The 27322-nt window shown below is 37.9% G+C and overlaps 1 protein-coding gene across 6 annotated transcripts; it reads right to left on the bottom strand.

The window, feature by feature from the left end:
* Positions 1–38: 38 nt before the first annotated feature.
* SNX16 (sorting nexin 16) lies at positions 39–27155 on the bottom strand. 6 transcript variants are annotated; one of them, XM_033007942.2, is made up of 8 exons: positions 26775–27155; positions 21426–21882; positions 17464–17550; positions 14503–14651; positions 8823–8892; positions 4143–4279; positions 1853–1969; positions 39–1561 (listed from the first exon to the last, which is right to left on the bottom strand). In XM_033007942.2, exons 2-8 carry the CDS (start codon positions 21795–21797, stop codon positions 1453–1455), a joined length of 1041 nt encoding a protein of 346 aa, XP_032863833.1. In that variant the 5' UTR covers positions 21798–21882; positions 26775–27155; the 3' UTR covers positions 39–1452. The 6 variants fall into 6 exon arrangements, with proteins under 6 accessions (XP_032863833.1, XP_032863832.1, XP_032863831.1 ...); XM_033007941.2 differs by lacking the exon at positions 26775–27155 and adding an exon at positions 26651–26716; XM_033007940.2 differs by lacking the exon at positions 26775–27155 and adding an exon at positions 26038–26314.
* Positions 27156–27322: the final 167 nt, after the last annotated feature.

The following is a 27322-nucleotide window of genomic DNA, read 5'->3' as shown; positions in this document are numbered from 1 at the left end:
TTTTTTTTTTTACTACAATGGAAAAAAGACGACAGGTGTTTGTCTATAGTTTTATTTCACCAGGAAGGTTTATACAGTTCTGCATAAAGGTCATTGTATGCGCAGCCTGAAGTACAAAGCTCCCTTTGAAAACTCCAGCACAAAGACGCTGCATATTGACAACATTAAACAATGATGTGGGTGGTATAGGGCAGAAAAAAAAAGATTAAAACAAACCAGCATTCTTCCTATTGGAAAAGCAGAATAAAACAAGGCACTTTCAGTCAATAAGTGAAGAACAGAAACAAGCTGTATCAAAGATTCCACAGAGCTGACCCAGAGCACTGTAACAAAATTCTGCAGTAATGAACAAGTAAAATACAAAAAGGCACTACACAATCCTCTCCCTGCAACTCCGCTGTCTCAACCAATTAGCCAACTGAACTTGGCACAATGGAGTCTTAATTATAAAGTGCATCTCCTGTCTTAATACATTTTGACAAATAGGCTATAGAACACATGTAGCAATATCCCCATGTGTACAGTATATTGAAACAAAAATACATTGCAACTAGATTCAATCTAGTTATGAACTGTGCAGGAAAAAAATATGGCTTCTTTACAAGTCTTTCAATCATCTCTATATAATCTGGAATATTTTTAAACAAACGTGAATGTATTAGCAAGATGGTAAGAGGTAGTGTTCCAAGAAAAAGGCAAACTCACTGATTTTATTGTTACATGGGCATATAGCAAAGGTATCCCAGATTTTAAAAGCAGCATTACTGGACAAAAAGTATTACAGCATGCCGTCTTGGGATGAAAATACACAGTGTTTTGGGGGTCTCATATTAGTTCCTTCAGCAAAAATGACCAGTTTTCTTAAAATGTCCAACTATAATCCCATTTCGTAAGTACTTTTCTCTTGGTACTTTAAGTTTTCCTATTGCATTGCATTAAAATTTCCAGAGAAATATTCAACTTTAGAATTTAAAACCAACACATTCTACACTCTTATTAAACGTAAGATGAGTCCATTTTTACTTCAACAAGCATTAATTTATGGCTATAAGGATATGAAGACACAAATACCAAACAGATGAACACATCATATGTGTCACATCAGTGGCAACATATGACATGCTGGTCAGATGTGTTTGGTGATTTAATGTGAAGTTTTCATTACTCCACTGGAAAGGTCAGCCAAATTGTGTATGCACACTATCTAAACCTTAGCTGATTTTAGCCCTTATTAGACTTTAATATATTAAATACATAAAGGCTAGATAAAAACTGAAATCAAAGCAGCACTGGGTATATTTCTTATGTTAATAAATTGTAAGGATTTATGTAAACATTCAACATGTGCATTCCTGCTCTTTGCTGTAAATTCTTCACAGCTATTCTATGCCTCTGCCCACAGAGTGTCCCCCAAACATGAACCTTTCCCAGGTATCAGCAGCTGCTGCTGATCTATTCTTCTTCATCAGCGGTGTATGCTACTTCAGCGACTTCAATTTCTGGTACAGAGTTTTCAGCCAAAGAGCCACTCCAGCATGCCTCATGGTTCTCTTTATCCGAGCTGCAACAACAGATCAATAAGCTTTGTCTAATGGAAACTAATATGATTCTCCACAGTAATTTTATACCTGCAATCTACAAAACATTTACAAAGCTTGTTCAATTTATCACTTATTCCAGATCCCAAATCATCTATTCCGAGGGCTTTCATGAAACATGGGATAGCTATAGAAAGGTGCAATAAAATGCTGAATTCCTCAGCTGTTCAGAATTTATGCAAGACCGAACATTTAAAAACATATACTTGTAAAAACCTCCTAAAATGTATTATAAGTAAAATAATAGTATTTACCAGCTTTCCTCACCCAGGGTACCCTGGTCTGCTTCTACTGCAGAAGACTCCACCTCACCACTGCACTCACTTTCTTCTCCTGACATTTGACGAGTCATTTTTCCTAAAGATAAATCCCTACAACAAATAAGAACATAGTACCACCAATCCATACAGCAAACATTCATCACTGAAGAGCTGTTTGTTTCATTTTATACTTTGCAGTTTCTGGGAACCTATCGATCTCACTGCTACGTGCCCCATTTCTTTTATTGCTACAGAGATGAAGGGCTTACACTGGATAGCTATTGAAACACTTTCTTTGCTCCAGCTGCTTATTCCTAACCTAAATTCAATCCTCTGGTTGCATCACAATTCAGTAGCTTTAAAAAAATTCAAGTCCCAGAGGGGTGATTGTGACTTCAGGTACGAAATTAGAAGCAGATGATCTAAGCCACGCACATCATGCCTAAAAGCCAGAAGGATTATAACCAAAACATAGTCATAAGGAAGACAGGCAGGATGATAAAAGATTTCTTCAACAGTTTCCCAAGTTTCTCACTGTAACGTTAGAGTCACATATTAAGTTTCAGAGCAATACATTTTCCCATTAATGATAAAGAGACAAGCAGTAATTTTTTCTTAACAGCCACATGAGTTGGCGGTCCTACTCAACTGGCTACAAATGAGAATATGGTCATGTAAAATTAACAAAAAAACCTTATTTCCAAAGTATTGCTCTGTGTGGAAAACATGTATCAATTTAGAGTCAAAAGCTGCCACCTGAATTGGAAAGGAAGGCTTGTGAGCAATTCTGTGTTGAAAGAGATGTTGCTATATTTTACCCTTCTGTTTAAATTACTCCACTATTGTTTCTGTAGTTTTATTTTAATGCATGTGTTTTAAATAATACCTCAGCAGTATTCTCTATTATTGATCCAGCATGATATATGAAGGCCTACAAATCTGACACCTTGTCCAATTGTCCCCTCCCACCTCACGTACATTTTAGGCCTTTGGAGCGTAAAGGCAGAAGATGCTTAATTCTTGTTCAGCCATCAGATCAAAATTCTACTTCAACAAGGCCAAAGACAGACCATTTCTTTTGGGTTCAATTCCCACCAGACAAGCTGAACTTCTTGAACAAGGTAATGCATTTACCTGGTAACTCTGACAACTAAAAATCACAGGAGTTATTTTCCATTAATATTTTAGATAGTACTTGGCTGACTTTCAATAATTTCAAACATCTGGGAAACTGGCAGGGTGTTTGTGTGTTTAGAACCAAAAATCCATCTTCAGAGAAAGCACTAAAAAGTAAAATCCCTTTTTGTTACTGATGCCTTTTTAGCCACACAGAATTTCCTATTGTGATGTTTTAGCCAAATGTGAGTTATTTAATTTTTATTGGCAATTTCACTGTTTAAGCCAGCAGTGGTCAGAACTTCCTCATCAAAGAGGGAAAGCATTTTTCAAATGTAATTACTTGCCTAGAGGAGTAAGTGACAAACTGAGTATGGGATTCAGATCAGAATTTTCAATAAGCCATAACAATTCCATTTAAATCCTTTTCCAAATGTACTTCACTTATATGCAAAGATGTGATTTGTTAGTCAGCCTGGATATGCTAGACTCAACAACCCAAGCACTATTAAAATAACTTCTAAAGGGTCCATGGGAATTTACTCCTTTGCTAAGGAAAACCCCGCACTGACTGATTCAGCAGGTCTATCGGGACACTGAAGAGCCCAACATCAACTCCCCTGGGCCTGCTATAAAATTTAGCAGACAGGTACCATAAAGTTTATAATAAAATCCACCATTATTTTCCTTAGATTTAAATGGATGATCTGTGGCATCATTCAAGGCAATTCAGAACAAAGTTAAAGACGTTAATACAGACACATATAATCACTTGATCACTATGCTCTGTCAAAGTTTTGAGTACAGGTTGAATTTTATAACTCAAAGCAATTTTTCCACTGCTCATCCCTAGCAGGACATTTCACATATCTAACAGCTCAAAAGCAGAATAGAATCTTTGCCTTATCTTTACAGGATTTAAAGGATTAGGAAACATAATCCCAGCTACTTTAGAAGTAAAAGATGGGACAACACTTTCTCAGTCATTTCTACTAAACCACAGCTTGTTAGCCAGCATATGAGAAAGAGCCTTCTGAAAATATTGCTTTGTGTGTGGTTACGTGGGGAAAATTTTTCCAGTAATACATTTAAAGCTGATGCTTGTGACTACACAGAGAAAATGCCTTCAGGGAAAGAAACTCCTAAAAGCCTTAAAATTTCTACGTACCTAATTCTTCTTTCAATAGCATCTATATGAAGTTGCTTTTCACTTAATAATTTCTTCAGCGATTCAACCTCCCTTTGTTTTTCAAGCAGTTCTTTTTGTAGACGGTAATTTGTTTCCTCCAGAGTTTCACAGAAAGCCTAAAAGATAAATTTAAGAAAAACTTCCATTTAACTTGAGTGGACTGCATTTATGGATTTTTCTTTTAGAAATAGCAACCTGTAACAGAATTATAGCTGCTCTTCTTTGTATTGATTATGATAAAGAGCTGTATAAACTTTTTTTTTTTAAAATTCTGCCATTAATAAAACAACGCTGCTTTGCTTTAAACAATAAATTATTATGCTAAACTGCAATACAAATACTTTACATCATTCGCTTGTCTCACAAGAGACTTTAGAAAGAGGTTTCTCTCCTTTGACATGCAGTCCCTAATTTTGAACCTTTTTGCCTATATGGAACATCCACTGAACTCCCTACTCCCCTTTCCCCTCATATTACTTTTGCTTTCACATGGCTTCGAAGTCAATTTCGAAGTACCTAAGTATTCCCAAGATGCTAGAAATATCTCGATAAAGTGCATGTTCTTCCCTTACCCAGGATAAAGACAAAGTTGTACAGTTCTGTACCAAACAGCTGTTACAAATATGCCGAACATGAGTGTCAGAAGACCAATACAGAAACATTTTGAAAAAGTTTAATGAAATGCTGAGAACACTAACTGCTCAACCACGAGAAGTATGTTGGTTTACTCTGCTGAACATGGCACGTATATACATTACACCCTGAGGAAAGTGACAGTGAGCAATCTCAAAACTTAATGTGAAGAGCCAACGTACAATGCAATATCCACTGAATGCAGGAAGCGACAGAAGCGCTGGCACAGAGCCTGCCGATTTATTATCGGAAAGAGCAAGCCTGCCAACAGTAATGTACAATTCTGATTTAATAATTTACACGTTCTTGTTAAATAAGAAACCCACGTAGGAGGCTTTCTTGGCTTAACATTACATACGACTAACCACTGATTCACAGAATCCACTAAATATAAACATTTTATATGAGCTTAGTTAAGAACAATGCTGTTAAGACAGTTTTCCTGAGGTTTTAAAATGGGCTACAAAGATCCAGAAGATACTATTCTTTGTTTTAATTGAAGCAGACTTATCAACTTCTTTAAAATGGTTTCCTGTAATTATACAATTCAAACAGATGCAGTGTTTTTCAATCTAATAACAATTTTTTTTTTCACTGAGTTTTAATTTATTTTATTGACTCAGATAGCAAATTTATCTTGGTTGACAGTCACTGAAGACCAATCGTCACTTAAGCCACAGCTTTATTCACATCTACTAGAGCTGAGAACACATGGCATGCCAATTCATTCTTCACACAGCATTTTTAGTGATTGCTTTAGCAATCATTCCAGTTAAGCAGTCATCTTGTTTCATCCAAGCCAATTAAGTGAATTCTAGTGTATTTTGTAAAACTATTCAGTGTTGCTGGTGCCCTAGCTGAAAATTGGCTATTATTTCCTTCAGAATATAATTAAGTTATATTACTTCTACCTTTACATTTATGCACATGCAGATTTTTCTGTTCATGGAATAACAAAAAGTATTCCACATATATTGTGAAATGTTTCATCGTTCTATATGAAAACTGAAGAAAGCCTTTTGGAAAACCTCTGCAATCTGTGCATCAATTGCCCAAGGAAAGGAAGTCACTCTTCACAAATGAGTAAGAAAGCATCAACATATTCTTAAGGATGCTGTAAGAGCAGAAAGGTGAACCAAAGCTGAGAAAGACCTATCAGGGAATTGCGTGTCATGAGATATCTTGCTCCTTCAAGAGCTGGGCACCTGGAGTCTGGTACAGTTCTAATACCCAGGTGGGACCATTTCCCATTCAAGGTCTGAAAGGGCAACAGAACTAGGCCAACTGGAAGAGAGCTTTGCTTCCTTCTTCAGTGGATCATGAAACACTGATGGCTGGGAAAGGACCTGTGGAAACAATTACCAAAGATATGACAAAAAAAACCCCAAACAACAACAACAAAAAGACTGCTTTAGTGAATATTTTGCCTATGTTTCTGTGATGTAAGTCCTAAACAGTTTCTAGCAGAGGAGGTACCTGTACCCCTCCCAAAAAAGATATGTTTTGGCAAGTCCTTATGGAACCAGAATAATAGAATGGACATAAAACAAATAGAGGATTGCCATATTTTCCATTATCAGGAAAAGAGTAATAGATTTTTTTCCCCCCTAATGCTTTTAATGACAGTAACAGCAGAAAGGTGAAACAGAAGTGATTTTTGAGATACCTTTAAAAACGACCTCCAGGAATAAGTACATGAACCATTGTAACCCTGTAGTTAAGCACTGTCAAAAAAAAACAAAGGATGGATACAGATGCTCTCTGACAATTCAGAATCCTAACAGACAGGAGCAGGGCAAAAAAGCAGGAACACAACTATGGATTTCACGTGACCAGACTTCTCTTCAGAAATCCGATTGGAAGAAAGAATCCAGGGGAAACTACCCTGGAGGGAAGAACTGCCCAGGAGAGCTAGTTGATACTCAGTATCACTACCTCCAATCTCAAGAAAGGTTGATTTCAACAAGCAGGGAATCAAGGAAAGGTTGCAAGTCTGTATGGATGAGCAAGGAACTCCTAACTGAACTCAGACATAAAGTTTACTAGCACTGGAAACATGGGGAGGTGACCAGGAGGAACATACAGCTTGCTGTCTCATCTTGTAGGGACAGGGTTAAGAAGGCAAAGGGCAACCTGGAGCAGAATCTGGCAAGGCATGTGAAAAGAAACAAGAAAGGATTCTACAAGTACATAATCATCAGAAGGAAGACTAGGGAAACCATGGACCTACTGCTGAATGGAATGGGGGAACTTGTGACAAATTGCACTGAAAAGGTTAAGGTACCTGATGCCATCTTTGCCTATCTTGAGTGCAAGACCAGCCTTAAGGAATCCCTGACCTCTGATACCAGAGGGAAAGACAAGGAAGGGCAAGGGCAAGACAGGCTTACCCTCAGTGGAGGAGGACCACGACAGGGAGCACTTAAGCAAACTGGACATATGCAAGTCCATGGGGCCTGACAGGTTGCACCCATGCGTGCTGAGAGAGCTGGCTGATCTCCAGCTTGTTATCCATCAGGACTCCACAGCTCATGATTCCAAGATCATAATCAAAGATAATTAAGGGACTTGAGCATCCTTCATGCGAAAGGAGCACGAGAGAGCTTGGATTCTTCAAGCTTGGAGAAGAAAAGGCTTGGGGTGACCTTATCAATGGGTATAAATACCTGATGGGCAGAAACAAAGAAGAGGGAGTCAGACTCTTCTCAGTGGTGCCCACTGACAAGAGACAATAGGCACAAATTAAAAACCAGAAAATTAAATCTGAACACATGAAAACACTTTTTTACTGTGATGGTGATCAAACACTGGAGCAGGTTGGACTGAGAGGTTGTGAAGTCTCCTCTGTAGACTATTCAAAACCTGACTGGACATGGTCCTGGGCAACCTGCAGTAGCTGACCCTGATATCTAGTCCAACCTTCCTGCTCTCAAGAGGTCTCTTCCAACCTCAACTATTCGGTAATAAAAGGTATCCCTTGGAGACCAAAATTTTGAGATAGCTATGTATGACAACTTTACAGAAATGGTTAATAGCCAAAACCACAACAGCACAGTTATTTTAATAGTTTGCCTAAAATCCTACAGTAGAACAACCCTGAGACTTCACCATGGCATGCATGATCAAAATCTCTATTAAGGTAGCACTTACAATTTCTTAATTACCTGAACAAGTAATTCCTGTAATTTTTATTACTTTTCATCAACTTACATACCTCTGATGAAAAGTGATTGTATAGGAATCAAATATGAACTCCTAACGCAAAAAGCATACCAAATCCTTCACATATACACAGTAATGTAACAAGAGCGAAGGCACTCCCACTTACATGCAAAACAAACTGGTAAATATAAATTCAGCTGAAGGAGCATCACTTAGCCTTTGTAATTTCTACAGCATTGACAACCTATGTGGAATTCCAAAACGCACTGTTATTCTATAAAGCAAGAAAACTAAGACAACCTGTTCTAGACAGGCTTGGTATAGCTCTGCATGCCAGTAAAACATGCTTCTAATAAAATAGGCTGCAGCACACAGTATTTGTTGAATGTGCTCATATGCACATTGAAAGGTTCCTGTTTTACAGCACTACTTGACACTGCTCAGTTATCTGCAAGAACACTATTTTTGGTGGTCAGAATAAATCTTTTCTTTACATTTCACAGAAAGAACATTCTACTGCAAGACCTGAAGTCTAAGGTGTACGGACTGTGACAATTTGTTGCATGTAAACTTACAGAAACTCTCCTTGTATACAGTAGTTGCCTTAAAAACCAAATTTCATCCACCGATCATAAAAGGCAAGAAGGAAGAGATCATATCTTGGAACAGAGATCAAGTACAGCCGTCAAAGATTACGAGCGTGAACCAATAATCAGACTGTGTCTGTTTTAGAAACATAGCTATTTGCAAATTTTTGTGAAAGAACAAAGAAATGTTTCATTCCATACCATTCAGCAGATTTTACAATATACTAACAACTACTGCCTTTTGCATTCTCTCTTTACCATACTACACAGCACTTACCCTGCTCTCTTCTAGACTGTCAAAAGGACCCGGAGGATCATCCAGACAAAGAAATTCTCTCACTGCAAGGCTTTACCAAATAAAAGAGAGAGAATTACTTGCTGTACAAAAAAGCAACAATACTTAAAGATGTTGATACAAAGGCAGCATTTCTTTACACGACACAAGCATCTACCCTCAAATGTACTCCAATATTCAAAATAATGTTAACAAACTATTACATCTGTTCTGTGTGTTAACCAGGGAAAGTATTTAAAATGTGACTTAAGAAGTTGCGCAAGTACAGTTAAGAGTTTTCAAACAGAGAGTAAGTCAATTTAGAACATGATTTTTCAAATCTTCAGTGAATTTGCTGCTACATGACAACTGACAAGCAAATTTTTCCTTTTAGTATTGAAAAGGTTTGAAAAATTCTCCTAACGAAAAATAAATATTAAAAGATGGATGAAAAAGTATGCTGCTAAAATCCATACACAGATCCCTTCAGGAAGTATCAGTGGAACTAAGCATGGGTACTGAAACACACTTACGTGTCTCCATTTTGCTAAGATCATAATCCATTGACAAATACACAGTATATACTTCCATATATATAAAATCATATACTTTGTGTGTATATATATATACACACACACACAAAAGAATAATAAGTTATAGAAGTGACAAGGTTAATGTACCATAGATATACTATACAGCAGCTCTAAACACACACTTCTAACTAATGCATTCATCTTAAAATGGAGTAGAACTGTCAACAGTTGCCGTCCCCCTCAATGCATTGTTTTGCAAAAGTCAGAAGAAGGAAGTATGTGCAGTCCCGTGGTTTACTATCAAGTATTTTGAGCATCTTGCTCATTCTATCTTCCAAGTTTGGATTACTTTTCACAGAACTCTTCAACATTTCCAAACACGTCCCTTCACCCACCTTTCCTGCTCTGTTGTATTCAATCATCTATAACTTCCAGTCAGAATATTGTATTCACAATTAATTAGCAAATAGTAACATATTAGCAGTTCTGTACTTGCACTTACTACTAAAAATCTTTAAGTCATTTCCCACTGCAGTGAATGCACAAAAATGGAAAATGTGAATCCAAACCAATTCCCTGTCTCTTCCTCCCACCTAAGTCCAGTGGGAAGTTAAGGGCAAAAGGAAGTAGTTTTCTGCCTTCTGCTCATTCTCCTAACTTGAGGTAGACACAAAGTGCAAACACAAGGAAACTTCTTTTACCCAGCTACTAACCTAATCAAACAGCTTCCCATCTGGCTTGCTAAACCTGGAGAGAAGTATATTTATCTAAAATACGCCAAACCTTTAGTTTGTTGCTGGCTTTTTGTAAGCCTGTTTTCAAGTGCTTATTGCACATGTGAAGATACAGGTGTGGTTTTTTGGCCAGTGGTTGGTGAGAATCCACTTTCACATCATCAGCCTTTAAAGCAACCTGAAAAAATTTCCCCTATCATCATGATCATTCCTTTCCTCACTGAATCTATATAATGAGACAAACCCTTCTTGTTTCAAGCCCTCTCCACTGGTTTACATTCATCAAGCCATGACCTGTGCAAGCCATAGCCTAAACCTGTACTATTAAAACAGCTACTCCAAAGGACTCAAAGAAATAATAAAAAATTTCTGCTACTTAAACCAAGATTCATTCCAATTAGCACAAAAAATGATAGATGGTAACAAGTCATTAGTTAAATTATTAGAAACATAACCTCAAGCCAAATGTAAAGTTATTTAGGCATATAAAGTACATTTTCAAGAACAGGGTTGTCTTTTTCCTCTCCAAATAGTTTAATCTGTTTGAAGTGACCCTTTTTCAACATGATGCTCAAGTCTACCTTTTAATGGTTGAATTATTCTTTTCATAAAGATGAAAGTTGTGCTGAATAAACTTACATATGTCTAATGTGAAGAATTCATTATGCGGAAACACTTCTGCTCACCATTTTTCTTTGGTATCTTCATCCTTATTCACATTGCTCAGTTCAAATATATTTTAAAAGCATTTAATGTCTACATTTCACTAGTAATTTTATTGTGTTATTAAAAGTTAACATTATAATGGCAAAGCATGCAGTAATGCTTGTGAGTTAAACAGGAAATATCCAGAAAAATAAATGTGCAAAAATATCTAATCTACATATATTATCTGCTTATGTCAGGTCAAACCCATTTTTTCTGTTTTCCTTACAGCTGATGGCAGAAAAATTTGTCTTTTTCTGTAACTTCTTGAAATTGAAAGCTTTAGATCCATTATTTTACATAAGGCAGGCAAGAAATTTAAAGCCCCAGGTCACTAAAAACATTGGTTTTTTTAACTAAAATATGTACCTGATGGATACACATTCACTTGCAGCCTAGCTTTACTCTTGAGTTTACTTTGACCCTGCTCTCCCTTCCACGTGTTACACCTCTTCTTTCATTTAACAAATAGGAGAAAATTCTGCCTTAAAAGTGTCATTGAAATCTTCTACATCATGTAACAAAGGTAGATGGCTTCTTTGTTCCTATGCTAGCTGACATCCCTCTCAAGTGAGGCAGCAATGCCAGCGCACACCAGGATTAGCGGCAGCAAGGGGCCGTGCAGCACACGGGATCCCTGACAAGTCTCAACCCCTGAGTTCCTCCCTTTCAAGCTGCTTCTTATACAGGGTGGAGGCAGGAGAGCTGTGTCATCTATAGAAAGCCAAAAGACACTTCTGTTTAGCAGGTTAAACTTCTTTTTCCCACTTCGTGGGTTATATGAAATTTTTTTGAACATATTAAACTTTGTGGGTGGATTTCAATTTGATTTTTCACCAAATTTTCAATACAAGGAAAAATATGAGAAGAAATCTCTCTAACTTTAGTCACTTGCATACCATCCCACATTTTCTCTTTAAACTACTTTGTGAATCCAGTTTTATTAAAAAATAGGTATACCAAACGGGGCCTCCTATCCTTGAAAGGCAAATTTCCCACTGTGAATATGCCTCAATGATAATACAGTGCATAAAGAGAAATGAGACTCCTCTACAAAGAGAAAAGGCTCATTTGGTTTTAGTGTGAACCAAGCAGTTTGATGTATTTGCAAAACCGTAGAAGTAAATGGTGAGCTTTTAAGGAGAAAGCAGGGTCAAACACTTACCACTGCTCATGTAAGGTGCAAACACGAACTTCCATTAATAGTTACTTGTATTCTCTGATAAGTGGGTAAAACCAAACCCAGACAGATCAAGTATCTCCCTGGTTTTGATCACTTCCTGAAGAATCCAGACCTTCTATAGATCCAAACATTAGAACATAAACCATACCAATAGGTCACAGAGTTTTTTTAATAAACCTAATCCTCATACAGAACCTTATACAAACAAGATCAGAGTTTTTCTCAAAACCACATTTCAGTTAACTATACGTTCAGTAACCAAAATACAGACTGATTCCACAAACATTTAAATTCCTTTTTGTATCTGATGAGCAATGCAGTCTAAAAGTTATGTTTGGGGTATTTTTTGCCTTAAGTTCTGACAAATGCTATTTTGTCCGATATGGACCATCAAGATACAAACAAGCTAGCTGAAATGCCAAATTACAAATGCAACGATATGAAGTATAAAGCCTTCAGATCTATTCAAGCAGACTAAAAGTCCACCCAGCTCACTAGTCTGTCTCCAGCAGCTTAATATAAGTGACATACAGAAAATAGTTCCTTTTTTATTATTTTTTTTTGTGAGGCACACTTATTATTGTGTAATTTAATAATCAGGAAGTTCTTAAACTTCTCAGCCACATATTTCACCCACATCATCATGGCCAGTGACAGAGAAACTCACAAGTTGATCCCAATTTCTTTTTGAAACCATTTAAGCTTCCTGTCTCTGACATCTCACAACAAAGCTTCTTAACTGTGTGACATACTGAGAGATGACTATGAATCATCGAAAATATTAACATCACTCACCTTCCCTCTCCCCTTGATGATTTCATATGCCCTGTTTAGCCAGCCCTTTCCCAAGACAACAGACTAAAGGGAACAGAACTCTTCTTGCAGGGAAGTTTGTCTATAGCTTCATCTGTTCTTGCTTGCTTTCTCTGTACTTCTAGCAGATCCTCTTTTGAAACCGAATGCTGTGTTTTAGCCATGGACTATGTGGAAGTGCAACTCATATTCCTACAGCAGTAACTTTTTTTTTTTTTTTCCCCCTTTCAAGTTCCTCTTCAACATTTCTCATGCAACTTTGACTACTGATGAATACTGAACTAATTCAGAAAACTGTATCAATACCAATAGTTATTTTCCAGGTTGTAAAAAACAATTGAGTTTATGATCCTGTGTGTATGTACTTCCTGTCATTTTGTACTTCATAATATGAAAATTAGTGTTAGTCACTCAGTGCCTCAGGATCCTTCTACAATACTTCATGATCTCATTGTTCATTCCCTTTTCCAGGTAACTTCCAGATATCCTGAACATCAGTGTCCATAACTGAACCAGCATTCCATATGCAATACCCCTAAATCTCTACCAATCCTTTTCTCCTTGCCTTTCAACTGTTTTACATGAGCTCCCTCATAACTAGGTAGATTTCCCACTGCAATATTGTTGCTTTTCCAAGTACTATTTTTACTTACCTGCTTATGACTTTGGGTTTTTTATTACAAGTACCAAAAGTCAGACTTACTAATATGCAGTTTGCAGACTCAACAGTCAAATGCCTTATAAAAACGCGTCAAATGTAGTAACAGCCCCTCTATTAAAACTAAAGTAGATATGAGATTATATGGTCTCACACCACAGCTCAGCAATTTTACATTTTAGTTCCTTTAAAATTCTTGAGGGAATGCTGTTTGCGCTAGATAATTTCTTACTATTCACTTTTAATGAAGTTTCAGATGAAGACAGTTCCTCAGCCTTATTCCTCAAAGAATCTCTGGTACAGAAACCTCACAACTTCTTTATTTCTGGTGTTGGTTTTTAGCACTAACTGCTCTGCCTCTAGCAACTTGCTTATTAAAATTCTCTTTTGGCCTATATTAAAATGATTTTACATTTCATTTGCCAGAATTATGTTCTGCTCATCTTCCAGCTTTGGAATAATCTTCTACTTTGTATGAAAAAAGATATTGTTCAAAGAGACTTCTGCACATTGTTGCTTAAACACATTATGTTTTTTAGACTCTTCTTCAGACTTTTTTTGATTTGTGGTTTACATTTACTTACATAAAGCAATTTATAAAGGTACTTCTATTACTATCATGTCAGGTAAATGAAAAACCTTTAATTTAATACATATTTTAAAAACTAACCACGTAATAGTGTAAGTACATTCCATTATGAAAGCCTAACATTTAATCTCAGTATAAATTAACAATATATCAATTCTGCATTCAGCACATAAGTAATGCTTCAGGAGTAAACATGAGGTTAGCCTAGCATTTTCAGTATTAAAGCTTTTAGGTAGCAGTTAACCATGTACAATTCAAAATACTGCAATTCTCCTTTTTGCTTAGGTTAAAATGGAATTTAATAGGACACTAAATAATTCACATAATGACCAAATGTTCAACATGAATGTTAATTAAATTTCTTACTGTGTTGCTCAAAGATATACTGTTAGAGTCCAGGAGCCTATATGAGGTGTTTGGACACACAAAAAAAAAATCCAAATCCACGAGCAAAGTTTAATCACATACCAATTAGCAATATCTTTGTGAGCTACTAGGTTCTGAAGGAATGCTTGTAGTCCCAACTGTCGATCTTCCAAGAAATCAGGATTATAATTATCCTTGAACCAGCGCTTTGGAGGAAGGGCCAACCGAAAGCCTGGAAACATGTCTTTTAGCTGAAATAGAAATCAAAGCCAAAGAAAACCAAGAAAAAAAAGTCTTGATGAAATACTGAATTTGACACAAGCACTGACTTTACTCAGAATTACAGGATCTTTCTGTCTTCCATTAAGTTCAAGCACAAGGTAAGTCTCAACCGTAAATACAATCCAAATTACAGCATAAATTGCAGACACAGTTCTGTCACTTGCTATGTTGCCTTATGCAATCAAATGACCTCTCAAATTTACCATATAAAAATAGGAATGAAAAACTTTGCTTGCTATTTAATGCCTTTGAGTCAGTAAATAAGAAAATTGTACATAAGTAAAAAGTATCAGATGAGTAAGCATCTCAGTGCTCTTTCTTCTAAAGTACTTAGGGAGAACAAGTACTACATAAAATATATAAAATCCCATCACAGACCTACAAGTCTGCAACTTGTAATTCATTCTGCTAGCCCCCCAAAATAGACAACACATACATGAGATAATTCTAGTAAAGAGTAGCTCCTTGTACACTTGGAATATTAAAACTTCAGTATGCGTGGATGTGGCTCAAACCCTAGGACTAACATGCAAAACTGTATTTCTGAGTTACTTAAACAGTAATGGGGTATACTCAACATCAGAAACATCTAGAATTTTTATTTGAATTCAGAAATGAAATATGCAAGTGAACGGAAGCATAAAATTATATAATTATGGACCTGTCCAATTAATTATTTTTCTAATATGCATGAAGACCAAAAAAAAAAGTAACACTTTCATAAAAAACAATTTTTAGATGCCTTTTCTTAGAAGGAATGCTTGACACAGAAAAATCTCCTGGAGTATTTACAACCAACAGGAAAATGCAAATAAGTTTTACAAAATCTAATGTTCCTCCAACTGACACAAGAATTGTTTAATCTTTTTCTGAAGACAGGATCAAACTAACGTCTGTCAGGGATGTACTGCATTCACCTAATATATTCGTACGAATGTTCCAGTGACAGGAATTCCAGAATCTGCCTTGATAACAGTTTATCACTCAATGTTATGGACTCATGGAAAAAGATAATGGGTAGCTCTAAGCAGATTAAGTTTTAAAAAATTAAAACAGATACTGCATTTCAGCTAGAATGTGTCTACACAGTTTAAAGGAAGAACCATGTTAATGGATCACCCTTGCTCATACCAGTACCATTTCACAGCACAAGAAGGGTGCTTTTTTAACATCACAGGTATTGTATATTCAGATACCCCTTAATAGCTACTAGTTTCTTATTTATAGAATGGTTTATTGTCAAAGCCTTGCTCCTTATTTCTGCATTTAATTTTTTAAGTATATGTTTTCCTTTTCTCTCACTGAATTCATCTTGATATTAGACTCTCCTTGATATTTTTTCGTTTATCTTTGGTCATCTGAAGTTCTTTCATGTCTTACCAAGTTATCATTAATACCTTATATGTAAGTATACTCTATGCTCCATAACCCCTCTTAAATGAATAAAATACTGAATAGAACAGAACGCAGAAAAGATAACAAAATGAGTTCCAGCGTTAGTTGTAGAGAGGACCACAGATAACCACTGCTGGGAAAACTTTTCAACCACACAGATTTTTGCTTAATGGTAATTTCACTTGTCTGGTTATGTAGATAAAGTAATTTATTTCTAAGGAAAGGCTATGCCTACCCACAGATTACTCCTTTTGTGAATTAAGACAGTATGAGAAAGCTAGCTGCTGCCAGCAGACTAATTTTCAACAGCACAGTCATGGGGCATTCTTTCTTGAACACTCAGACACAGCAGGAAGAACTGTGGGACAGACAACTCACGCTGGCTGTGATTGCTAGCTTGGATCCATCATATTTTCTAGATGTCTCTCCCCTACAACATCACACAACAGATTACACGTCACATGTGGCACAGTCTCAGGGAGGAATAGTTAACTTCTTGGTTCTTAAGACTAGCTATTTAATTATTTGCTCAACATCTCTACCAGCAAGTAATAAACTTTACAAAGTTCTTTTCCCACCATTTTTGGTGACTGAAGAATATTCTTCACATACTTCTCCAATCTACTCATAACCTATGCATCCAGTCAAATGTTTGTATTTTAGCCTTTACTCCTAGCCTCTCAAGTTCTGTCATGTTCCAACATACACTAAAATTCAATTTTTTGTTAGTATTACAGCAAAACATGATAAATTGAATAGTCAAATGCTATTTACCAATTAAAATAACTTGTGCTTTAGTGAAACATTTTTTGCTTTCAAGTGTTCTAAAAATATTGTTTCTGACCCAGAACTCCTATTTACCTGGTGTCTTTGTCTTCAACTTTAAAGATCTAATATCGTATTTCACAATTAACGTTAAAGACACAGAAAACAGCTGAAGAACAACTGACAAATATAGAAAGAATTTATGTTCATGAAACTTCAGTTTTATAATGAAAAAAAGCAGTTTGCTGCACTGAAAGAACTGAATAATTAAATTCCTGCAGGAGAATACAGGCTCCTACTTCTATTTCCGTGCTGAAGAGGATACAACTATTAAAACAGTTAATTTCCTTCATCACATAGATTAGGAATAAATATAAAGTAAGAAGCACACTAACAGCTTCAGATGAAGAAATACCTTCTTTACACTAGCTGTAGTTATTTCATGTAACTTTGAAAAAATTAAGAATTGTATGGTTTTCAATCATTAATATAGTCTGTGTTTCATATGCAGTAAAAAAGGCAAGAGGAAAAAATTAATAAAAATGTGAGGCAAAAAGAAAATGAAACATGAAAGAAGAGCGAAGCAAGTTAGCTGAGAATTTACCAACGTATAATTTGCACCTTGTCATTCAGTCTGGAGAAGTCAGTGTACCGTCTGAAAACCACCCAACTTTCCTCTGGGCTTCTTTTTACCAGTATTTTGTATACCTGTGTGGAAAAACAAGAATATCAGAAAAACATGCAGAACTTCAAACTGCACTGGCTGGAAGGCTGAAGTTACTTTATATTTCTTACTGAAATAAAACTCATGGATAAAAAAATAAATCCTTAATTGGATTAAAAAAACCTCAAAACTTAATTATCAGTACAAAAAGTATGAATTAATTTCAGAATTTAAGTAAGGCGTTTCTATTATTCCTAAACATATTTAACTATTTTCTGTCTGTAAGAAAGGGTTTGTGATACTGCACCCAGATTTCTTCTCCAGGAAACAACAAGACTCAGCTACCAAAGAGGAAGTATGTTTTAGTGATCAACCTTAACCTTTGCTGAATTATACTCATTAATCCTTGAGGCCAATTTGTTTTTTGAGATAACTGTAATAATCAGATATTGAGTGTTATATTGCTTTAAAATGTCTCATCTGACTTGCTTCACAGGGAAAAATGATGCAGGACAAAAACAACATCCTTCTTTGGTCCCATTTGTCTTGAACATTAGGTTTTGTCTTTCCAGGCAAAATATGATCACTAGATAACCGTATCAGAACAATTATACTAGCACTGTAGAACTGAAGTAATGGATCCCTTAAAGATTTAGCAAGACAACAGCACAGCAGTTCCATTCTCCTATTTAACAGCAAATAGATAATTAAAATATTTTAAAGAAGTAAATCAAACAATTACCTTTTAGGAGGACTCAAATGCCTGAACACAATGAATCTAACAATGCGCAACTTCAACTAGAAAATATTAAAAAAGTGTCTAGGAAAGAAGGGTTCTCATATCACAACCTTACTTTTTCCAATGTAAGGAAAAAGAGGCTCTGCAATTGTACTGGGTTAGCTTTCCCAGTCGAGGTATTCTCTAGTTAAGGAAAAAAAAAAAAAGAACACAAGGAAGAAAAAGATATTTTTGGAATAAAAATTATAAACAATCCCTTACAGGCTTTTAACTAAATTCTATTTAAAACAATTTTTAATCTGTTACATAGTAAAAGTCTTTTCCAGTATTTCATGTTTACACAACAGATTGTCTGATAAAGGTATTTTTCTTGTTGCAGTCCCAGCGTGTGATAACCCCAGTGCTAGCCAACTTCTGTACACATTTGAGACTGTTTTATAATATATTAAGTTGCAGATGGTTACACAAACTACAGATAACTACAGTGGAAAAAGCAATTTTTCAGCAAGTACTTCTCTTACCTACTTTTTAAACACAGAATTCCACTTTCAAGCAGCATCATCTGTGGAAGTCATGGACTGTGATAGAGGTAGTATTTCAGTCATTAACAAAAAGCTGTTAGCCTTTAAAATTCAAGCTGCAAAACATGCTCGTGAAACCAGCATTAAAATGTAATTCTTCTGTCTTGCATTTTTTGTATAACTGTTTGTCCAAATGTTTTAGCTTTCTTGACATACCAAAAGTATAGAGTTATTTTATAAAAATTTCATAAAGCAGAACTGCTGTATAAAATTGTGAAGACTCTTTGCTGATAAATAGGAAAACACTGAACAAGAAGCTTTGGAACATGATTGTGGGTTTACTCACTAATCAGTATTCTATTCTACTCTTTTATTCTACTAAAAGTTCTGCAAAGGCATTGCTTACAATGCACACATGAAAAAAATCAGTTAGTCTGATCCTCACTTTGACTGGTTTCCAAGTAAATATTGGACAACTTAAAAAAAAAAAGCTTTCACAAATTATGGTCAACTTAATGGTAATAAGGAGCAAATCATCTTGTGACTACTGGCAAAAAAAAAAAGGTCAACCTGAAACAAATATTTTTTTGTTTTCTTGCCAAAGTTGAAAAAATTTTTCAGTGCATTGGTTTGGGGGTTTTTTGTGTTTTTCTTTTTTTTTTTGTGGTTTTTTTTTTTTTTTGGTTGGTTGTTTTTTTGTTTGTTTGGTTGGTTGGTTTTTTTCCTTTTTAAGATTAGTAATTAATAAACAATAAAGACTAGAGTATTACAAAACCAACTGTCCATTCCTTCACATAAGGTCTTGGGAAAAAACTATAAAGTCACGTAATTCCAGTCAATCCTGAATTGCCTTATTCCACAACTACAAAATATTCAGTTAAAATATGCCAATGTTTAGTAACATTCTCTGGCTGATTCAGCATCTCATTATCATTTCTGGTTGGTTTAGAAAAATAAAAAGGAAAAAAACCCCAAAGCAATGAAGTGTTAATTGAACATTCCCGGACTGCTAACTCATTTGAGACCAATTGCTTTCAGAGACATTTTTCTGCCCAGGTTTTTCTCTCTCATAAGCTTCAGCAGCCATGTACTCCAACATTCACTAACATTTAACTCCTGAAGTTAGTACATCACCCAGCTTAAGTAAATCAGATTCATATTTCTGGGAACTATGAGACACTAACAAACAGTAAGAAAGCTTCAGTAATTGAGTCTCCTCTCTTTTACAGTTGATTTCATTTTTATTTCCACTGTCTTCCACCTCACTGATTTTGCACTGCAGAAGCAACCAAAACTTCTAGGAGTAATTACTTGATGGTTTTAATGCACAATGGCAAGTTTATTTTCAACATGCAACCGAAAACAAACAGTTAATTATGTGCTTTCAGAAACAAACACATCAACAAAGGTGAATTCAGAGAGCAAAAATGCATCCAAGCATTTTAACGATGAAGAATGTTCCATTTGTACTGTAACCTGACCTTTTACGTAAAATAAGGAGTCAAAGTTGTCGTTGTAACTACAGCTGAAGAACATCTGACACACACAATGGAACATGCTTTGGCATATCTTCAGAATAACCCTTGTCGGATATAACAGCACTAACCATTGTTTTAGTTTTGAATGTACTATTTAAAAGAAATATTTTAATCTACATGTAAAAAAAATTTGGCTCTTCTCTTATGCTACTATGCATGAAGATATCAGAAACTGAAAAACTTATGACAAGCCATCATTCTCAAATAATTAAAAAGCAGTATTATTTAATTATTTGCAAAAAGAATCTGATGATTTTATTAGTATTTCAACTGTCTTAAGGGCATTAGATTCCACACTTTTCTAATCTAAAAGAAAATAGGAGAAGAAAAAAGTTGGTCTGCTATTTCTCCTCGCCTATTTGTGATTAATATTGGTCTCCTGAAGTAACATAATTAATAATTAGTAACAAACAACTTCCATCAGTCCCATAAGCATTGCTCAATTATCTCAAAGAAATGTTTTAAACACATCCACAAAAGTATTAACGTATTTACAGCATGTAAAAAACCCCCCAGAATTGTCAGATACAGTACATTGAGAAAAATCAATACAAATCAGTTCAGCTGGTGTTCTGTCATGAGTTACTGCATATGTGCTATCTCACTGATGTTTTCAGAACAGATTTCCCCTTATTAGAAACGAAACCTAGTAATGCAAAAAAGCTGGAAACTACAGTTGCACTTCAATGCAAATGTTGTATATTATTAATAGCTGTAAAAGGCACATATCAGGATGTCTTATCATTAATTTCAAATAAAAGACTACATTTTATTTCAGTTGTTTAACTACCCAGAACTTGTACAAGTTCAACTTCACAGGAACTGTAACTTTGCAAGGAATTCCTGACTTTTCCAACAGAAATTGGTACCTGAAGTAGAATGAATTCCTTCTATTCCATGTACACAATTACAGGAAAGTCTGCTTCCGAGTCTCAATTTTCCCACCTGTATAACAGGAATGGTATTTTCCTGTCAGATGGCAGTACTTTGAAGCTATACTGGAATTTATAAAGTACTCCAACTTCTCTGAATTGCAGGATTAATTACTGAAAGAGAATTCAAAGTACATGCAATCGTTATCTTGTCATTGCAGGATGAACTATACTATCCCCCAAACTTACAGTGAATTTTGCCCTTTCCTCCATCACCTCATAACCCAGTATAGTAGGCGTGGACGGTCGATCTTCCCAGCTCCTGGAATCTGTATTCTGCTCTATTTCTTCTACAGGCTGAGTACAGTATTCTATGGATGTATCCATACCTGTAAATTTAGTCCTAACAAGTGGACTACTACACACAGATGACGTAGAATCAATCTGGTCAGGCATGCTCATCTTTTTAAAACTACCAGTTGTAGAGTCCTCCAGCTGTCCTTTTGAGGAGCTGGAACTTGTCGAGATGCTCCCAAAAGAAGAGCTTCTTTGGTTTCTGTTTGTAAAGCTGGATGATGAACTTCCAATAGGAATAGGAACAGGGACATATGGTGTTGCCATCCTTCATGAAAAAACTTCAGGTTTTGGTCCAGAAGTTTAAGGTTCATTTCCTGTATAAGCCATGTCTTTTCTTCAATAACAATACCTGCAGTGAAGGACAGAAAATATTGCTGTAATTTTTAAATGAAAGCAACACTAACATACTGCTTGTGGAAGAATCTACTGGCACCCAGATGGTACGTAGCAGTACTGATGGTTAAACATTTTCACAAGGAATCTGGCTTCATATAAATTGCTACTTTTAAATTGTATCTCTACAATTTGATGGACAGCTTTACAGGAGTTCTCTGTCTTTCACAGTTACTAAAATTAAAATGACAGTAAGTTAAAGTAAGGTTACAAAAGGGAAAAATCTTTTTGCCCTTTATGATTTAAGTGTTATTTTGTTTTACTGAAAACCAGAAATTTTTAGGCATAAGAAGCTGGTGCAGTTTTAGTGACTATTTAGCATAAACAGCACAAAAGAGTTTCTCAGAATTGCTTCTGCAAGGTATCTGGTGCAGACTACATGAGCCAAACATGCATGTAGCAACATATATGACATGAATCAAAAGACAACACAGTAAAAAACTTAGGTGAAAACCATATTTGCATATATTACATATTCATTGAAGTATAATGGCTCTGTTTTCAAATTGAAATATTTTTTCACAACAACTCTGTTGCACATAATGCTGCTGACATTTGTATCAATGTTAGCTGGGCACATTTTCTGTAGCTTGAATTGGAGCTATTAAGTTTTACAAGCATGCACATAGAAAGCAGTGTTGTAATAGCAGCTAGTTTTCCATTCCAGCAGATTAAAATGGCAAAAACAAGTCCAGGGAAAAAAAGATAAAAAATTTGGTATTTTTTCTTCAAGAAAACCATTTCAATCCAAAATTAATCTTTTGTGTGCATGCGTGGACATGTTTAAAAAAAGCAAAAGAAAATTAAGCGAGCAGTATCAAACTGCCAAAAAAGCACCATCTCCTCATTTTAACAAAGTACCCAAAGAAGAGCTTTTACAAGATGCAAATTAGATACCACCTCTCTGGATTAATAGGATTTGAGTATATTTGAGTACCCATTTCACCCAAGAGTATACCAATCAACCACGAGGCTGCAGGCGGCTGTGAAATGGAAAACTGTCAACCTGATTCACATCATATACACAATCAATCATCTACTGGAGCAAAAACCAAATGAGTTTCCTAATTGCTAGGGTGAAGTGATGCTTTTATTTTCTTGCTCTAAATATAACCTAGAGAACATGAATAAAGAAATAGATATTAAATGAACCACTATCAACCAGAAAGGCTGAAAAATGCTCTTGAAAGAATTCCTTGAGCGAAGGAAAAACCAAACTTCCTCATCCTTTCAGCTACACAGGGAAATCTTCACATGCTCTGCCTGTCAGAAACCTCAGGGAACTTGACCAACAAGAACAATTTCAAACTGGCAGTGACTCCTCAGAAGCACCTCTGCTTCACTGTGGGGTGAGGCTGGACAATCAGCAGCATCCAAAGGAGCACAACTATCAGTATCATAAATCCCTGCTGATTGACTTTGCTGGTCAGGCACAGGATTTGGACTACCCAGCAGCTTCTGCTGCAGCACAGTCCTGTGCCTGGTTGTGTGACTTAAACTCCACATGTTAGACAGCTGACCTGCTTCACCCTCACATAGTTTAGAAGAAGCAAGTGTCACTCGTCTTGGAGACAAGACGTTCTCCTGGAGCTAGACCAAGATCTAAATCCCCTTTTCCACCTGTATCTCAGGAAGTGAATCTGTTCTCTGTCTCAAACAATAAATTTCACAATAATTTTTTTTTTTTTTTAAGAGACAGAATTATCAAGACATAAAATATTCTCTGGTAGATCTTTCTCTAGCAACTTCTTTTTCACTTGCCGCTTCAGTAACTCTTCCATGTAACCTGCATAAGGACTTGAGAGCAACCCCATAAAGAATGCTCCACCCAGCTATGTTCCTAAAAGGTGTGAGATTAAATCCCACAGAAGAACCCAACTGAGTCTAGGTTTGCAACAAATTGAAGGATCTGTAAATAAATAAATAAAGGTTATTATCTTCTGCTACATGACTATGAATCTGAACCAGGAAAGGAAAATATGCCCACACCTCAGGGGAATCTGGTAAAGTTCACCCTGGAATTAATGGAATTTTGAGATTAAAAGAATGATGGTTTCCAGGTTTTTTTTTTTTGAAAAAAACCTAAAACAACACAAAAAAACCCCAACCACAAACCACGACAACATTTTAATCAGTTACAATACTTGTTAACAGTGTCTCTTCTAGAGCAACTTCTTTCTCTAAATTGAAATGCCAGTCAAGATTTTACTATCTTGAACTTATATACTTACTACTACTCTTAAATGCACATGCATTACTGAACAGCTGTACCCACATTGGCAAGCAACACAGATAAACAGACTTGTAGAGTAAAGCACTTGGTGTTAAGAATCCAACATCTACACTGGACATGCTCCAGCAGCTTTTATGTGGGACTAGCTGTAATTTGGTACCATTGACTGAATGCTTATTAGCAGGTAGCCTACATTAGGTCTGCTCCCAGGGTACATTTTCTGTTTTAGTTCCTTTTGTACTCTGTAAGACCATCCCAAATTTTGAGCCAATGCACATTAAATGGTGATGATCACAATATTTTCTTCTAAAGCACATCTTGACTCAATCTGACACAGTAAACACACCTATAGATAAATAAAAGGGGCTGGTACTAACCAGTGTCACACCCAGATTCCTGTAACTCTTAAGAATAACAGAAGAATATTTGAGTAACAGAAATATCAGGCTAAGTGAGCAAAGAGCATACCATGTAATTTGATTTTTTTTTTTTGGTCAAGAAAACAAAACAAAAAAAAACCCCACAAAGATATTACATTAGAACGTATCAGACCCATAAATACATATATATGCATATATACATCTGTAAATCCATCTGAAACTGAAAATATCACAATTTCCAAATAGCTAAAATATTTACATGCTGTGAGTCACAATAGGGTTTAAAATCACATGGATTTGCACTTTATGAAGGCTAAACATTAGAAAAAGAATACAATGCCCAAATGAGAGTCACAGCCTTAGGATTCAAGCCTTTTCTATGAATACAGAAGTTTACTGCCAATCCATGCAATAAAAGGAACAGTTTGATAAAAACCCCCTTTTAAACAAACTATTTAACCCCTTGCTTACATTGGTGCAGCGAGGAGGGAAGACTGAGGTGTACAGTCTGCTACTACCCAACCTTCAGAGTGGATTGGTCTTAGATGTCACTGCACTAGACCAGTGGAATCATTGCATCACACCAGCCTTCAGAACAAACAGATCACTCGCAACACTTAAGAGATAATCCAGAGACTGCTCTCTCTTTCTTGTGTATATATTTACTTAGTTTACTTTTTGCGAGAAGGCTCCTTCCTGTTCAGAACCTGTATTTGGTTTAGTTTGCTTCCCAACTGTAAGTTCAGAATTAAATAAAAAGAAGAAAACGTTTGCTGGAAGGACTGAGCTGCCAAATCTGAAACAGGATAGGACAGAGTCCCAGGAACCCTACCGTCACATGCTACAAAACAGCATGACACCAACTTGTCCTACCGGGTGTTTACAACAGCCACCTCCCTTTTTGTGGGTGAAGCAAATAGGCTATAATAAAACCACTTAAAATGGGTTTGCCTCCAGCTTGCAGCTATCGCAATTCCAAACCTTTTTAAGCTAATGGTTTGTATGTTCAGTGAGAAACACGCAAGCCACACAATCCAAGGATAACAGATTAGAAAGAAAACAATCCTTACTTAAAAGTTCTAATTGGATTTAGACGACTTCTAGCTATGCAATACTATGTGTGATCTGGTTACATATATTACATCTCTGTTTGGACAACACAGTCAGGCTGACCTCTGTTGTTTAGCATAAAGTCTGCTGAAGACATAGTGGAATATTTAGAGACAACTTGCCGAGTCAGCTCTTATATTTTTTTTTTTCTTTTACATAAGAATTTTGTGTCGACTTCAATCAAGTTACTTAACAACATGTTTCACCCGCTTATGAACTCAAAAATCGGGGCCTGTTCCTCGCACCTCGCATACGCACACAGGCACACGGATGAAGGCAATTCCTGTCCCAAAGGCTCTGAAACCGAATTAGAAACAACTGAAGGCAACTCCCCCCGCCCCCTGCCCCGCCCCCAAATCCCACAGCAGGATGCGCTCACGCTGCCTACCTCTGCGGGGCTTAATGGTTCAGAAAGGGACGAAACCCCAACAAAACCTGCGGGTACCTTTCGCTCCGCCGCCGGCACAGCCCCTGACGCGGGGGGAACCCGCCGCAGGCGTGGGGCGGGCGGAGCCTCCCGCAGCGCGGCGGTTCCGCGGCTCCCGCTGCTTTACGTAACTTCGGGACCGGCCGCCGAGGCAGCGGTCCCGGAGGGGCCTGGCGAGCCCTGCCCGCTCGCCAGGCTTCGGAAACGGGCAGGTCTCACAGCGGCGCCGGCGGAGGGACCGCCCCCGAGGCGAAGGCGCCGCTTCTCACCCCCGCCCCGCCCCGCCCCGCCCCACCCCGGGGGAACGGGGGGGGGGGGGGGGGGGTCCCGCACCCGCCGTCCCGCAGCCCAAGCGGCGGGCCCCGCCGGCGCAACCGCCACAGGTGCGCGGGAGCTGCGCCACCGGCCGGCGCGACCAGGAAGCGGCGGGAGTTGGCCGTGCCCAGGATGGGATGGGCGGTGGCGACGCCGGGGCTCCGCGCCCGCCCCCCCTCGTTCCCTGCGGCGGCGGCTCCTCCCGCCCCGCTCGCCCCTTCCCCGCCGGCCGGGCGACCGCCCCCGCCCCCCCCCTCACCTGCTCGCCGCCGCCCTCGCGCTCCCTCTGCCGCGCCGCAGCCGGTCCTACCCGCCCCGGCCCCGCCCCTCCGCGCGCGGGCGCCCCGAGCCCGGGAGGGGAGGCGGGGCCGACGGGCTAGTACCTGCGGCGCGTGGCGGGAGGGGAGGAGGCGCGCGGAGGGCGGGGCCGCCCCGGGACCCTCAAGTCCCGGCGCCGCCTCCGCTTCCCAGCAGGCAGTGCGAGGCTGTCCCGACCGGGGAGGGAGCGGGTCGGCCGCGGTGCATTTCGGGTGTTGTAGTCCTCTCTGGAGGGCGGAGGGGGTGCGTTTTGAGGGCTGTTGGGTCTCCGTGGCGGTCGTCAGCGCTGCGTGGCCCCCGGGCCTGCAGCTGCCGGGCAGCGGCGCGGAGGAGCGGGGCCCAGCCTCCCTGTCAGGGTCAGCCCGCCCTGCGGCTGGGAGGGCTCTCGGCGCCCCCGCCGCGAAGGGGGAGGAAGGAGCGGGGCGGGAAGGGCGGCGGGTCCTCATCCCCCCGGTTCCCGGGGGCGGGAACACCAGGAACTCTGTGAAGGGCGGGGTGTTGACGTCATCTCGCGTAACGCCGCCGTAAAGTCCTGTAGTAGAGCGGCATGTTTTCGTACGGCAGCGTAAGAGGTGTAGTAGTGAAGCGCCGTGTGAATATTCCATGGATAAAA

Source organism: Tyto alba, unplaced genomic scaffold (assembly GCF_018691265.1).
Source record: "Tyto alba isolate M040663 unplaced genomic scaffold, T.alba_DEE_v4.0 Super-Scaffold_9, whole genome shotgun sequence".
NCBI lineage: Eukaryota > Metazoa > Chordata > Aves > Strigiformes > Tytonidae > Tyto > Tyto alba.
The sequence above is the reverse complement of the archived record's forward strand: the minus strand, read 5'-3'. Positions and strand labels throughout refer to the sequence as shown.

Excerpts from the sequence above, each read along its gene's own strand:
- SNX16 (XM_033007942.2), bottom strand. The coding sequence starts at position 21,797 with ATGGCAACACCATATGTCCCTGTTCCTATTCCTATTGGAAGTTCATCA. Across the intron at positions 14,652-17,463 it reads TCTCCAGACTGAATGACAAG|CTAAAAGACATGTTTCCAGG; the intron begins GTGCAAATTATA and ends TTTCTATTTCAG. Across the intron at positions 4,280-8,822 it reads ACAGTCTAGAAGAGAGCAGG|GCTTTCTGTGAAACTCTGGA; the intron begins GTAAGTGCTGTG and ends TTTATCTTTTAG.